The sequence below is a fragment of the Rana temporaria genome, chromosome 7, assembly GCF_905171775.1.
Source record: "Rana temporaria chromosome 7, aRanTem1.1, whole genome shotgun sequence".
NCBI classification, from domain to species: Eukaryota; Metazoa; Chordata; class Amphibia; order Anura; family Ranidae; genus Rana; species Rana temporaria.
In genome coordinates, this window is record NC_053495.1 from 43,692,635 (window position 1) to 43,706,248 (window position 13,614).

At 41.4% G+C, this 13,614-nt stretch overlaps 1 protein-coding gene across 1 annotated transcript in view; it reads left to right on the forward strand.

The window, feature by feature from the left end:
* The first annotated feature begins 719 nt into the window (after nt 1–719).
* Nucleotides 720–13,614, forward strand: part of SUSD3 (sushi domain containing 3) — a 178,209-nt gene continuing 165,314 nt past the window's right edge. The window contains exon 1 of the mRNA XM_040359287.1: nt 720–1,098. Within this exon, the coding sequence (XP_040215221.1) occupies nt 1,014–1,098 (85 nt within the window). The 5' untranslated portion in view covers nt 720–1,013. The remainder of the gene's footprint in view (nt 1,099–13,614) is intronic.

Here is a 13,614-nt window from a genome sequence, read left to right on the forward strand (position 1 = left end):
TCTCTTTTGTGAATCTGGCCCAAAGTGTTTTACAAGACAAGCAACATTTATTTTTATACATTTTGACTATATATATATAAAATCTTTTTTTCTCTTGAGTATATATATATAAAATCTATTTTTCTCTTGAGTTTTAAAGTTTACATACCGTACTGTATGTATATATTTCTTTGTTTTAATTTGAATTTATGAGTATTTTTGTATGATTTATTACTGCAATGCTGTATTTAAGAGTGATGTCATTTTTATTGATTTAATTACAGCAACTCCAATTTTAATTTATTTTGTAAATACATTCCTATTACTATTTTGTAAACACATTCTTTATTATTTAATGGCAGGGCTCAGTTGGAGACATCCTTATTTACCATAAAGGTATCCAGCTCTCAGCATGCTTGCCCCCCCTACCCATCATCACTCACAGGCTGCTGATAAATTGCCTTCTTATTACCCACCCAGCAAAGCTATGCTGGAGACTGGCAGGATAACCTTTCATTGTTCCCTATACAGCTTGATAAATGAGAACCTTTCCACTTGTGTAATGAAAGAGAGTAAAGAGTCTTCCCCTGTCTGTAAAGCCAGTCTGAGTCTCAGGATCCTCCGATGAAGGATGTTTGATTTACACACAAGGGTCCCCCAAGGCAGAAATGATGAAGCATCAGGAGTCCAAGTCCAGCGTGCCTTCTTCTATGTGGCCTGTAGAGGGCGCCCGCGAGCAGCGGCTCCCTGCAGCACATATAATACAGCGCACACTCGCAGCTCTTCGCTTCCAGCCGCTCAGACTTGAGCAAATATTTCACTCCTTTAACTGTTTCTGTCCGCTGCAGATTAGAGATTAATGAGATAGCAGGAGGAGATCTGGGCCAGCTTGTCATTATGCGTTCAGAAGATTGATGCTTCATTAAACCTCTTGCAGGAGAAGAGGAAGCCCAGGGGCAAAGCAGACAGGCATCTCCACTCCATTCTTACCTGCTTTCTCCCCTTCCTATGTGTGCCTGCCATTGAATGAGGACATGCAGCCAGCTACAGCCTCAGTACTGGATCTGTCAAGGACTGTTCTGATCACAGAAGAGAAAAACAATTCCTACAACAGCACAGGTAAGGCTGTCTGTCCTCTATGCTTGTGCCCCTGTGCCCATGTGCCCTGTGCCTCTGTGCCTTGTTCCCACCACCCCCTCTATTGGAATGTGTGCCCCATATGGCTGATCAGACCCCAAATAAGTGACACTTGTTAGTTTGCCTGGCCTGGTACAGTTTGTGCATCCAGTAGAATAATGAGTTACATTGTATCTTTAATCCCTTTAATAAGGATTGCATGTACTGGAGGTGTTTAATAATATAATTAGCACTTAAGCTTTTAATGCTGCTCCAGTCTTTTAATTAGATACAGTAGTGTTCACTTATTTGCTAGGGTTGCACTTTCTTCTCATGATTGCAACCTTATATACAGGTATTTCCTGAGCAATAAAGGACTTGATTTTTTGGTAGTGCGGTCCCAGAAGTCCACAATCGGTCCCAGAAGTCCACAATCCGGCAGTCTTGTTAGAAGAGACTTTTGTCTGTGAAATAGTGAAAGAAAGTGATCTATTTTCCCTGTGGGGATGATAGGATCTATTCCATCCCCATACTGACAGCTCGCTTCTGGGCTTTTAAATAACAATGGAAAAGGAGGGCGAGCGCAATGAGACTCCGTTGGTAATTATGCCATGCTTTTTTGGAGATGAGGTTAATGAAAGATTTGTGCAGAGTAATTAGGAGAAGTTCTACTGTCTAGAAAAGAAAGGGTTTATTGAACTGAGAGTTGAGATTTTAACATTGTGAACCTGAATTGTACTTGCTGACAATAAATGGTTGCTATAGTTACCGGCTACAAATTTGTATATTGATACAAAAAAGATCGACGGAAGCGCCACCTAGCGGCCAGCGTAAATATGCACCTTAGATCCGACGGCGTACTAAGACGTACGCCAGCCGGATCTAGCCCAGCTTCAGGCGTACATACTAAAATTTTTAGATGGTAAGTACAGCTTTTTAAAACAGCTTGATGGTACTTTTATTAGCCGAGACCTGGGGCCAGATCCACGAAGCAGTTACGCTGGCGTATCTATTGATACGCCACGTAACTTCTAGGTTGCTCCGGCGTATCTTTGTTTTGTATCCACAAAACAAAGATACGCCTGAAGCTGGGCTAGATCCGACTGGCGTACGTCTCAGTACGCCGTTGGATCTAAGGTGCATATTTACGCTGGCCGCTAGGTGACGCTTCCGTCGATTTCCGCGTCGAGTATGCAAATTACCCATGAATAAGCACTAGTCCAGTGGGAAACGCGTCGGCTGTTCCCTTGTTCCATTGCTGTAACCCTGTGATGTGATGTATCTGCTGTTCGTTTGAATAAAAGACAACCTTAATGGTCATTGGAGTGCGGCTATCCATTTTTCTCTTCATATCCTATGCATGTTTAGTGCACTGCCAGCACCCACGGTATCCTGAGTTAGTCTACAATCACACAGTTGACCCACCTAGAGCGGTGATTACTTCTTCTCAATATGCAAATTAGCTAGATACGCCAATCCACAAACGTACGTCCGTCCGGCGCATGTTTTTACGTCGTTTCCGTAAGGCTTTTTTCGGTGTAACATTACCCCTGCTCTATGAGGAGTACGCAATGTTAAGTATGGACGTCGGGCCAGCGTCAAATTTTCCGTCGTGTACGTCGTTTGCGTAAAACGTTAGCAAATAGGGCTTTGCGTAGAATTACGTTCACGTCGAAAGCATTGGCTTGCTGCGGGTTAATTTGGAGCATGCGCACTGGGCTACCCCCACAGACGGCGCATGCGCCGTTCAGAAAAAACGTAATTTACCTCAGGTCAAGACGTATTAACATAAAACACGCCCACAACTTAGTGATTTGAATTGCGCGCCCTTACGCCGACACATTTACACTACGCCGCCGTAACTTACGGCGCAAATTTTTGGTGGATACGGAAAATATGCTGTAAGTTACGGCGGCGTAGTGTATCTGAGATAGGCTACGCCGGATGTAAAAATGCGCGGCGCTACGTGGATCTGCCCCTTGGGACTTTAGATGGAAAAGTGCTTCATCGATGGTGAAAGAATGAACATTTTTTTTTATTGAAAAGGGGTTTCCTCTTGAAATGGAAAGCGAACCCCCATTTAAGAACTTTGAGTGCATTGATACAAAGGCAAACCATTGGGTACAACACACTAGAAGCAGTACTAGTACCAATACCACGCCACCTAAAAGGGGTCAATTGTCCAAAACTTCAACAGAAACTTCACTCTTTCACCTGTAATTTTTTTTTCTTTCCCCTTTTACATTGTCCACTGGGTTGTCCTAAAAAAAATTTACTCATAGGACCAGCAAAACCAGCGTTGTCTGATGTAATCCAACACAGCATGCCCTGCGCCATCATCTTCTCTTCTTATGCCATCAGGGTGCCAGTTGTCTCTTCCTGGTTTTTGCAGCTGGCCCCCTGATATGGCAATGGGCATGCCTTGAGTGTCCCAGATAGCTTTGGTTCAGGGGGGATAGCATTCTTGCCTGACCAGAACGTATAGTGCTGGGTCCAATAATTGAAGGTAAATAAGAATATTAATTAAAAAAAAAAATATGATTATTTAACAGGAGGGGAGGAGATATAGGTTGAGGTCCACTTTGAGTTTTTGCCAAATTCTGGAGAGCTAAACCCCAGTTTAAAGCGGAGGTCCACACAAAAAGTGAACCTCCACATTTCGGAACCCTCCTCCCCTCCGGTGTCACAGTTGGCACCTTTCAGGAGGGAGGGGTGTGAATATACCTGTATAATACAGGTATTTGCACCCACTTCCGGGCATAGACTCCCGCAGGAGTCGCGCCCCTTCCCGTCCCCCCGCTGTCTTCTGGGAAACACACTGGTCCCAGGAGACAGCGGGGACCAGTGAAGACGCGCAGCACGACTTGCCCAATGCGCAGTAGGGAATGCTTCACTTCCTGATTCCCTGACCGAGGATGGCGGCGGGGGCAGCCGAGAGCTGAGCGATTGCTCGGCTTCAGCTGCCAACATTGCGGGCACCCTGGACAGGTAAGTGTCCATTTATTAAAAGTCAGCAGCTTCAGTATTTGTAGCTGCTGGCTTTTAATAAAAAAAATTTAGGTGAACCTCCACTTTAAGCCTCTATTCTACTGGTAAGGTCTCAGTGCTTCAGATCCTTGGTCTGCACACCTGCTGTAGCCTTTCTCAGGGAGTCCTATTTGTTATTTATTACATGATGGAAAATTTATCAGGAGGAGCTGAAATACCACGTAAGGATGGATGGCAACACCCACAACTCACAGTATCCAAGACACATTAGAAGCCAGGGGCTGATTCAACCCACCCTACTCTACTAAAAATTGAAATATCACTTTCGGGTAGACCGACCCTTTAACTTTTTATTTGTAGTGGTCTAAAGCTACAACTACCTAAAAGATGATTGTTGCAGATATGTCCAAAAATGTCTTTAGGCCAACCAGACCTATGGATATTCCACTAGGCAGACTGGGAGCGTAACTCCACTTTTGTGGGGATTTTTTTTTGCAAATAAAACAGAATTCATATATCATATACAATTGCTATACAAGTCATATTGTAATTAAATGTTATTAAAATATACTTTCCTTTTCAATCTGCAGCTCTGTAATTTTCTATTAAAATGCAATTCAATATGGCTACCTGGAGTTGATATGTACAAAAAAATGAGTACAGAACGACCCCCCAAATATGTCATCCTGGTTATGTGATTGGCCTACTAAGTTTTCCAGAAGTCTTCACTAAGATTCAAATCAGATTTTGGCATCACCTGCAACAAAATTTTTATTTTTGGTTAGATACTCCCAAAGAGAAATCACATGTAAAGGTATGCAGACCCTACCACTTGTCTCATTAGAGCCCTGCAGGTGAAGCAACTCATTGACAATTATAAAACCGCTCCCATACAGACTCACTGTGCACATGGACACAGACAAACAAAAAACTATTTCCTTAGAATAACAAAAGGTAGGAGTCTGCAACAAAATGTGTTCAATGTATATAGATCACCCAGAGGGGAATGTTTTTTCTCAACAAAAGTAGAGTTACTCTTTAACTGTTTGACTTTGACCAATTGCTATTATTCCTCAGAGATCCTGGAGTTAAAAGTGCCTGCATTGGGCATGAAATAGACATGCAGCCATGAATATTTATCTTTTTGTGATCATAAATCGTTGAAGCTTAGATGCCCAGACCACATTTAGTAGCGTCAGTATACATCTCTTAACTTGTGGATAGTTCAATTAGTAATTCTTCAAATTAAGAGCAATGTCTGAGAACTAGGAACACATACAAGTACCCATTCCTAGTTCTCTGGTGCAACATTAATTAATGATCTTATTGCAAAGCACAAATTGCATGAGGACTTGAAGGTGTATTGTGGTAATGAAGTGGTTATGCTACAAATTGATTGTACTGCATCTTCTATCATGTGTCTATGGCTACCTTAAGTCTACACTACTTAATCAACTATGATTTGCTTAAGAATTTGACTTTTGAGAGACTTCATCAACTGGGGTTCACTATTTAGAACAAAGCAAAAAAAAAAGACATTAGATAAAATAGAACATTTAAATCCATCTAGGTCTCATTATGCCTACTCTGATATGTCAAGAAAAGTTGAAATATTGTATTGTAGTATTGGAAAAGTTGGACCAATTTTGATTATGTGGCATAGTTCTTATTTGCTACTTTTCTTTATAAAATATACAGGGTAGTTATTGCCCAAAATAGCGTTGAATGGTTTCACGTGAATTTTTTTTTTTTTATGTTTTATATTTGAAATTTTTCACAAAACAAAGTGTACAAAAGTATTCAAAAAAGAACATGTACAGTATAAAATATATGCTATATGGATGGATATCTGAAAAATTGTATGCAGAATGTTACATCTACAGTAGGCTTTCCTCCAAATGGAGATTTTTGTTGGTGTTATCATTTATATTAACTGTGTCTCTATGGTGGAGCCCCCATACTCATTTATTATTCTTAATGTGACATTACCAAAATGTATCTCAATCACCATATACTGTCTGCGATAATACCTCCACCTTTAACAAAGTCAAAGTAGATGTCAACTTATAACTCTTCGTAGGTTGTAGGTGCATGTATCATTCACCATATGTGTGAAAGAAGGGGATCCACATCTCCAAATCAGACTCCATCTTACATGGGGATAATCCCCATTCAGGATTGTTAGGGTCTAGGCCAAAAAACTCTCGTTATACTGCAACAAAGACTAACAAGAAAAGAGAGAGATAAGAGACAGAGAGAGAGGAGAGGTTGGGAGAAGAGAGTGAGGCCTTGTACACACAACCGGTTTCCTCGGCAGAATGCATCAAGAAACTTGGTGGGAGATTTTGTTTGCCGAGGAAACCGATCGTGTGTACATTTTTCAGCGAGGAAACTGTCGAGGAACTCGTCGAGCCAAAAAGAGAGCATGTTCTCTTTTTCCTCGACGGGAATGGAGAAAATTGGCTCGACAAGTTCCTCGACAAGCCTAACAAGAACTCGATGAGGAAAACGATGTGTTTCGCCCGCCGAGTTCCTCGGTTGTGTGTACGAGGCCTAAGGAATGACCCCGTGGTCCGAGCCCTACAGCCCAGAGGTCGCTCTAATCAGGCATAGATCTAGGATCTCCAGACAGATACCTGACCCATGGGTTCCAGACTTTCTCGAACATCATCATTCTATCATTTAAGATCGCTGTCATACGCTCATTAAGCATAATCCAGGAAAGTTTATGTTTAAGCTGTTCGAGAAGGCACTACGGCCAATTATCAAGATTTTGCAATTATAATTTTGGCCAATATAAAGATAAATGTTGATGCGTCTCTGAGATTTTGACACTGTCTCTATCTTAGCAGCGCCTGTTTCAGAGCTTTGACAAGGTTTACTTGGGCGAGATTGTAGATGAAGGTATACACCCTAATCCAATACCGCCTTACCTTAGGGCATCGCCACCATACATGATACATTGTTCCCTCCTGTCCGCATCCACGGAAACACAAATGAGATGCTTCCGGTACATAGGTTGCCAGCCTAGACCATTTCAATTAATAAGTTGTCCACAAGTAATTATGAGACCAGGCTGCTAATACTTTCAAACTGAAGCTTCAAATGATGCTTTGAAATGAAATTCTGACTGTAATATTGTTTAACCTGCTGCTGAGTGCTTTCAACATCCAGGATGACATTTAAATTGACAATAGCATTGACCTAATGCATATTCTTCTCGTAGCTCATCAGGATTTCTTTAAGGGTTCATTGCCTAAATTTCCTAAGCAAAGAAACCATAGTAAGTGACTGAAGTAATTTGACTTTCCCATTTAAAATTAATTTAAATGCCCCGTTTTTGCACTATGTATAGGGAGCACTGCTTTATGTTGCTCTTTAAGGCTTAGAGAAGGCAAGTCCAACTCCAGTCTTTAGTAGCTGAGATCGTCATACATCTGTAGGATTTCTTTGTTAACAAAGAACATTTAGTTACAATTGGGAAGTTTTAAGTGTATGTGTAAATGCTATATTGTTATACTGTATGTAAACCTTTGCTTACTTTTAAATAAAAAATCTTTATTTTAAAAATAAGCATGTAATAACAGGGTGCACCCAGATCTCTGGAGTCACACACAGCATTATAGATGGTCTGTTTGCTTTCTGACTCTCTGACTTTATTTGAAACGCTGCATGATGCTGTAAAGAGCAGGGAGAAATATTGAACAAAGGAGGGATACATCATACTTATTCAACTGTGTGTAAATTTGAGCTTGAGCTATTGGGGTGTGTAAAGCAGATTTTTTTTGGAACAGGTCCAGCTGCTGGCTGACAATAAATATGAGATATCCATGTGCAATTACGCTACTTTTATAAATTACATTCCTGAAAAAATAGCTTTGAGCACAATAAAAATATATACAGTGTGCCTCGAAAAACACTATATATTCCATTTAGGGTGTGATTTACTAAGTTATACAACTCTGTCTATCCAGGAATATTGAACACCAAATTTGAACTCCCAGATAAAGTTTTCTAGACATAAGGTTCAATTTACAAAGCTTACACCCCAGGATAAGGATACATATATAAAATATATGAATATATTTTAAGCCGGCTTTATATCCTTATCCTTGTGTTGAAGCTTGGTTAATTGAGCCTATACTAGGGTAATGAACAAATGCATAGTTAAGTGAGCCAAATCAGTCAATCTATTCATCAGTCAATCAATCCATTAGTCAGCCGAACAAAACTGATCCACTACCTATCTGCCTACAGGAAACTTAATCTGGTTGGTTAACATGGATTATTTTATTGTACACGTTATCCTTGTTTTTTTTAATTGCCTCAATAAGCTATTTATTTTTCATAGAGAGGACTTTAGAGGAGAATTTGTGACGTGTTAAAGGTATAAAAGAAGGTTTGTATGAATGTCCTTGTATATTCAAGACCTTCTCATATGCCTCCATTAGTATCTATTCAGGCTCCAGCACAAGGGGAATGTTATTTGTTATTTACTAGTTGAGAACACTGGGCAAGATTAACAGAGCAGATACGACGGCGTTTCTCCTGATACGCCGTTGTATCTGTTGTTCTATCTATGCGACTGATTCATAGAATCAGTTACGCATAGATAGCCATAAGATCCGACAGGTGTAATTGTTTTACACTGTCGGATATTAAGATGCAATACCGCGGCCGCCGCTGGGGGGAGTTCGCGTCGTAAACCAGCGTCGGGTATGCAAATTAGGAGTTACGGCGATTCCCGACAGTTTTTCGCGTTCACTACGTCGCCGCTAGTCTAGTTTCCCGTCGCAAAGTTAGTCGTTTTTTTTGGTGCCTTAACTTTACACAGCAATCATATTGCTGTATAAAGTATGGCCGTCGTTCCCGCGTCGAAATTAAAAAAATAACGTAGTTTGCGTAAGCCGTCCGGGAATACGGAATTACGCTACGCTCGCCGCCGTTCGAAAAAATTACGTCACGGCGCGCAAAGCACGGCGGGAGTTCGGAAACGGAGCATGCGCGGTAGGTCCGGCGCGGGAGCGAGCCTAATTTAAATGGCACACGCCCATTTAAATTGGCCCGCCTTGCGCCGGAGGCCGCCGGCGTAGGTTTTCATCGCAAGTGCTTGGTGAATCAGGCACTTGCGATGAAAAATTGCGGCAGTGTAACGTATCTACAATACGTTACGCCGCCGCTCATCTACGTGAATCTGGCCCATTATTACATATTTTCATTATATGGAATAAAAATTTTTGCCTTTAAAGGTATACTTTCCTATATATGGTGACAATCTCACTTGATCTTTTTAGTAGTTGAAATATAGAGGTTGATTTGCTAAAACTGTAGAGTGCAAAATCTGGTGCAGCTGTGCGTTGTAGCCAATCAGCTTCTAACTTCAGCTTGTTCAATTAGGCTTTGACAAGAAAAAAAATGGAAGCTGATTGGCTACCATGCACAGCTGCACCACATTTTGCACTCTCCAGTTTTAATAAATCAACCCCATAGTGTACCAAATAACTGGCAGTGAAAAATCTGTGACAAATTGTCCATGACCAGTTCAATACTCAGAAGAGTGGGCAGAAAATTTAGGTGGACAGCCCTGCCCTGCAAAATGATGTGCTTTCCTGATAACCACAGAAATTAGCTACCCTTTGGCAGGCACGTGGTGGTGCCATCCATTCATAATGGGAAGCCCACATATCTACTAAGGCCTCATACACACGACCGAGGAACTCGTCGGAAAAGACACATCGTTTTCCCTTCGACGAGTTCCTTGTTAGGCTTGTCGAGAAACTTGACAAGCCTTTTTTGCGTACACACTGTCAAGACCAAATCACGTCGTTCTCAACGCGGTGACGTACAACACATACAATGGCAGGGGAAGTTCGATTCCACTGGCACAACCCTTGGGGCTGCTTTTGCTAATCTCATGTTACTGCGTGTTAAGTAAAAGCTTGGTAAGAGACGATTTGCACTTTTTAGTCTGTTACAGCGTGACAAATGTGCTATCTTCATTACAAGCGCTACTTTTACCGAAGGTGCGCTCCCGTCTCATACTTTATTCTGAGCATGCGCGGGTTTCTTAGCATACACACGATCGTGTTTCTCGTCGAAAACCAGCCCGATAAGGAACAGGATGAGGAAATTTAGACTCTCGTCGAGGAAAAAGAGAACTTGTTCTCTTTTTTTCTCGTCGAGTTCCTCGACAATTTTCTCGATAAAAAGCATACACACGACCGTTTTCCTCGGCAAAAAAGCTCTGCCACTAAGTTTCTTGATGGATTCTGTCGAGGAAAACGGTTGTGTGTACGAGGCCTAACACGAGTTTTCACACACAAAAAAACACATGGTGCCACATTCATTTTTGCAAAAGGGCCATGGACTGCTTTGAAGCCCTTCGAAGTTAACTGGCTGTCTTACACACGATACATGGGAACGCATGCACACTTCATCGTACCTGCATGTGGTGAACTGCGCTTTGAACAGACAAGTAATATAATGCAAACTCAAGTTACAGAAATTTTATTTAAGACATTTAGATTTCCAAATATGTACACTTTAAAAAGAAGAATTTCTCTCTAACATTTTTATTAGATCCAGAAAACTTAGGCAAGCATAAATTTGGGGGTCACTGTATTCCCAGAGTTCCCCCTTGTCCAGCATTGCTATTTCTAGCATTGTTCATTGATTCACAAAGTGTTGTGTTCTTCACAGGTTCCAGAGCTGATGGCGTGTGTCACATTGGGCCAGATCCACAGCCAGCCGCCGTAACTTAAATATTCCCATTTAAGTTACACTGCCGCAAAATTTCTACCTAAGTGCCCGATCCACAAAGCACTTACCTAGAAATTTTCGGCCGTTGTAATTTAAATCCGGCCGGCGCAAGGCGTTCCTATTCAAATGGGGCGAGTCCCATTTAAATTAGGCGCGCTCCCGCGCCGGACGTACTGCGCATGCTCACGACATCATTTTCCCGATGTGCTTTGCGCAGTTTTACGTGGCGCCGGGTTTTGAGAATCGCGACAGGCGGAAAAAAAAAATTTGAAAAAAAAAAGACGGCGACGCGGGATAGAAGGGTCTACTTTTACAAGGCCTAAACAGTTTAGGCCTTGTAAAAGCAGCCCTAATTTTGCGTTTGCAAACTAATACTTACGGAGAAAAAACGAACCGTAAAAGCTTCGTGGATCTCCGTAAGTGCTAATTTGCATACCCGAAGCGGCATTTCGACGAGAAATGCCCCCAGCGGCGGCCGAGGTACTGCATCCTAAGATCCGACAGTGTAATTCAATTACACATGTCGGATCTTCTCCCTATCTATTGGAAACGCCATCATATCCCTTTTGTGGATCTGGCCCATTGACTTTATATGCTTTACGCTGATATTTAGCATATAAATGTATACATGAAATCCCCCTGTGAACATACCCTTGTCACCAGAGATATGACAGAATATCTTTGTATAATATACAGAGGTACCTTTGATAAGCAACACGGAGAGGCTTTTCTATAACTAGACCATGAAAACACTTTTGTCATTGAGCTGTGTTTAAAATTCTCACGTTTCACATCTCATGTGGGAAATGCATATGTCAGAAACCAGCTGGACCCTACAGATAAGTACAGCCATGAACAGATACACGTGATATACTGGCACACCCAAGAACTGTGAGTGGGAGCTCTGGATTATTGAAATCTATTGCAACCACAGCGTTTATTTACTTGTTATTGGTGATAATCCAACCGTGTCACTTCCACCCAGTCAAGCTTTGCTATTCTATAACATAGTGCAATCCATCCTGTTTCTCATTACACCGCTATGTAAAACAGAGCTTTCAGAACATGAGCTCTCTCTGTGTTTTCCTTCAGGCTTTCCATTGTATCTATCCAGAATGATTTAAAGAGTAAGTTTATCTTTATACATACCGACCTCCACGCGTCGCATAAGGAGCGTCACGGGTTGCAGAAAGAAGCCGAACGTCGGTGCGCAGGCGCCGTATAGCGCCGACTCGCCGTTCGGATTCTTTCGTTTTTAGGGTGAACCCCCGCTTTAAACAGGTAAACGCATCACAAACCCATCAGGAGTGCACATCAATATTTTACAATAATGCACTTTAACGTGTCTCAGCACAGATGCCGTAATGCTTGCATTTCGGTGTGAACTAGCCCTTAATGTTTGAATTTGATATTGTAGGGAAGAGAAATAATATTTTAAACTTAGAAAATGCAGCAAAATTTACTTTTTTTTTTTTAATAAGTTTGTAAAGTATCCTCTATGGAAAGTTCATATTTTGCCTGTAGTCATGGTTGAACTGTAGAAGCCTCTTTCACGCTGCATCCATTGGAATGCTGACCTCATGTCTAATATAGTTTGGTGTAATAGGTGGGAACCAGCAGGGAAGGTATGGCTGTGTCGGGTAGAGTGGATGCTGAGGGATGAACACGAGTGCAAGCATTTAAAAGGAAACTAAATTTTCAGAAAGTACGTATATTGAGTAATTGTAACATTTAAGGTGAACACTACAGCAATGCTTTACATTTATCATGCAGACTTGTATAACTTTTTATATAAATATGATCACCTTATTAGTGAAAGCAGTACACGATAAATGGATGAGGTGGTGTGCATGCAACAAATTTACTTAATTAGTCTGGTTGAAAAAAGTCCATCTAGTTCAACCAATAAAAGGGGGAAAAAAACAAAAAATGAAATAAACTTTTGCAATCCTATATACACAATCCCATACCCACAGTTGATCCAGAGGAAGGAAAAACAAAAACAAACAAACAGCAAAGCATAATCCAATCTTCTACAGCAGGGGAAAAATTCCTTTCAGATTCCCCAAGGCTATCGGATATTCCCTGGATCAACTTTACCAATAAATGTTAGTATCCAGTTATATTATATACATTTAGGAAACAATCCAGTCCTTTTTTAAAGCAATTTACTGAGCTGGACCGAACCAGCTCTTAAGGCAGTCTATTTCACATTTTCTCAGCTCTTAAAGGGGTTGTAAAGGTTAGTTTTTTATTTTCTAAATAGGTTCCGTTAAGCTAGTGCGTTGTTGGTTCACTTACCTTTTCCTTCGAATTCTCTTCTAAATGTTTTTTTTTTCTTTGTCTGAATTTCTCACTTCCTGATCCTCCTCAGTAAGCTTGCCCCCATACTGAACACATCGTCTCCCCTCAGGGATGTAGTCCCAAGGGAGGGGTCGAGCACGCTGACTAACCCCCAGCCAGAACAGCTCAGATGATGGGGGCAAGCTTACTGAGGAGGAACAGGAAGTGAGAAATTCAGACAAAGAAAAAAAACATTTAGAAGGGAAATCGAAGGAAGAGGTTAGTGAACCAACAATGCACTAGCTCAGGGATATGCAATTATCGGACCTCCAGCTGTTGCAGAACTACAAGTCCTATGAGGCATTGCAAGATTCTGACAGCCACAAGCAGGACATCCAGAGGCAGAGGCATGATGGGACTTGTAGTTTTACAACAGCTGGAGGTCCGCTAATTGTATATCCCTGCACTAGCTTAATCCCTTCCTTACCG